The sequence below is a fragment of the Electrophorus electricus genome, chromosome 3 (genome assembly GCF_041902795.1).
Source record: "Electrophorus electricus isolate QZ-2024a chromosome 3, ASM4190279v1, whole genome shotgun sequence".
Taxonomy (NCBI): domain Eukaryota; kingdom Metazoa; phylum Chordata; class Actinopteri; order Gymnotiformes; family Gymnotidae; genus Electrophorus; species Electrophorus electricus.
In genome coordinates this window covers 11580001-11582500 of record NC_137499.1, presented here as the reverse complement: position 1 = coordinate 11582500, position 2500 = coordinate 11580001, and the positions used below count along the sequence as shown (strand labels likewise).

General features: G+C 53.3%; 1 protein-coding gene across 5 annotated transcripts in view; it reads right to left on the bottom strand.

The window, feature by feature from the left end:
* LOC113587736 (fidgetin) overlaps positions 1-2500 on the bottom strand; it is a 14960-nt gene that overhangs the window by 4191 nt on the left and 8269 nt on the right. For 4 of the 5 annotated variants that reach the window (XR_014122592.1, XR_014122593.1, XR_014122591.1 and 1 more), the window contains one exon: positions 1-1838. This exon is cut by the window's left edge. Coding sequence is in view for 1 of the 5 variants with exons in the window: in XM_027026561.3 (XP_026882362.2) it covers positions 613-1838 (1226 nt within the window). In the remaining 4 variants the exon portion in view is untranslated. The remainder of the gene's footprint in view (positions 1839-2500) is intronic. The other variant, XR_003411774.3, reaches the window with a different exon arrangement.

Here is a 2500-nt window from a genome sequence, read left to right as displayed (position 1 = left end):
CAGGGAAAACACAAACCTGTGCAGTCCAGGGTTAGAATGGGGAAGTGTGCTGTCACGCCTCCCGTTGTCCATGGTAGCTACAGTATAATGCTTCTCCACCACTCCGGTGCATTCGTTCATATATCTGTCCCCCCCTTTCGCATACTCCGCAACCTTTCAGCTGTCAAAGCAGTGTGTGTGCCGATCTGTCCGTTCGTTCCACTGTGCAGATGAGGGGGGAGGGAGTATTTCTGGGTAGGGCTTTCACTGTGGTGTGTGCTCCTGTGTATGTGTGTGTGTGTGTGTGTATGAGTGTGTGTGCTCCAGCCAAAAGGAGTAAGGTGCCAGAAGCAGACTTGTTTGGTACCTCTGGTCCAGTCTAATCCAGATCCCTTCTCATTCTGTGACACTGTGCCACCCAAACCATGTGACTCCACGTACCAACATGTGTGTGTCGGTCCATTCCAGCTTTAAGGCCTTGTACCTCTGTACAACCTCTGTAGCCTCGCACACGCGAATCCTACACTCCAGACCAGCAGGGGGAGCCACCCGCCCCTCCTAAGAGCCCACACGCAAGCACACAGCTCAAAATCCTTTAAGTGCCACCTGCAAAGAGGGACGAGGAGGGGAGACTCAGCAGGGCGTGTGTGTGTCCAGGCAGAGGTGTGTGCGCGGCGTGGTGGACGGGTACGTGTTCGATGAGGCGGCCGAGCAGGAAGCAGTCGCGAAGCCCTGCCGGGTCGCGCTGCTGTGCTCCCTCGTGGTTGCCGCGAGAGACTCGAGGCTTCTGAGAGAGTCGCTGTGATTGGCTGGTTTGAACGCGCCGCCAGTCCCCTGCTCGAACCCATTCCCTTTGGGCCCTTCTCTGCCCCCTGGTGGCCTGTAGAAGGAGCTGTTTGCCGACAGACTTTCCGAACTAGACGTGCCGCCGAAACCGAACTCCTCGAACGCCCTCAGGTCGCTCTGCCCAGAGAAATAGGCCTTGCCGAGGCCGCTGGTGTTGGGGGAGACATCGCCCGGGGAACTCGGGGCGACCGGGGCCAGGCTGGGTGCTGGGTAAGAGTAGCCGCCCATGCTGGATGCCGGCAGGGGCGTAGCCGGTGCGATGCCGGCAGAGAGGCAGGCGGTAGGAGGAGAGGGGGCGCTGTAGCCCTGTGAGAGGCTACCCTGCGAGGGGTAGCCTGCACTCGGGTACCCATAGGTAGGCAGGCTAGGTGAGGTGTTGGTACTGTAGGCTGGCACCAAGCCAGGATGAGAGGCTACCGGGTGGAGGAGGGGACCGTTGTAGGTAGCCACAGACTGCAGGTAGGGGGCGCTGTACAGAGTGCTGCTGTACTCCTGGACACTGTTTTGACTGCTGCAGCTGGTGCTGGAGAAGCTGGGCTCGGGCATCCCAACGCCCGGGGAGCTACACACACTTGTGGACAAGTCCGACACGCTCAGCGGAGCTTTGGGAACGAGCTCGGGGACGCACGCCAATGGAGGGTACACGCCCTCCAGCCAAGGCTCCACCTCCAGTTTCCGGCCGTTGAGGAGGGGCGGGGCTCCATTGACGACATTAGGTCCATTCACGCTAGCAGAAATGGTAGGATCTGGGTATCCCATAAGTCCACTCTCGCAGGGTAGATCCAAAATGGAAGAGTATCGTTCCGCGTATCTTTTCAGCAGGTTGGAGGCAGTCAGGGCTGAGATGTCATCGTTAGCCCACGAGTGCTGGTATGCCCTGGTGGAAGATGAGCTTGTTAACCTTTGAGGCCCGTAAACCTCAAACTTATGCGCCGGAGAGCGTGTGGTGGAAGTTATGTCATAATACTGCTCTGCCCACTGCGGCTGGTCAGGGGTCCACTGCATTGTGACACCTGTAAGAAAATAACAAATGACACATAACAGAATCATTTCTGCATGGAGAGTTCACCGCAGTAAGAAATCTGAATAATAAACTCACATACAGTGGTACGAAATAATCTAATGTATGTTAAATCCATGTATCATATCTACATGCTGAACATGATTAACCATAAGAAATAACTAAGTGCACTGATCAGAAAATAACAGCCCAAACGCAGCTTGGTTTCCTGGCTTGTAGCACGCAGCCTTGCATAGCAGCTAACCGAAAAATATGAAAACAGAACAGTGTGTAGTTCAGTTAGTAAACTTTCTGCACTTTCACATTACCACAACTAAGTCAGACTTGTCCCGGTATAAAAAATATAATGGGCACCTTCCTAGCCAATCAGAAACAGGCATTTTTCCCATAAATCCAGACAGAGAGAAAAAGAAAAACAGTGTTGTGGATGATATCACTGATGTATGACACACATATAGCAGAAGGGTTCATATCAAGTGGAGCAAATGAAGGCACTTTAATGCAATCAAGAAATCTCATATTACACATACACACACTTTCTCTGTCTTACTCACACACATACATCTGCACATGCAAATACGCACACACACACACACACACACACACACACACACACACACACACACTAAAAGGGAACATAATATTTCGGCGTAC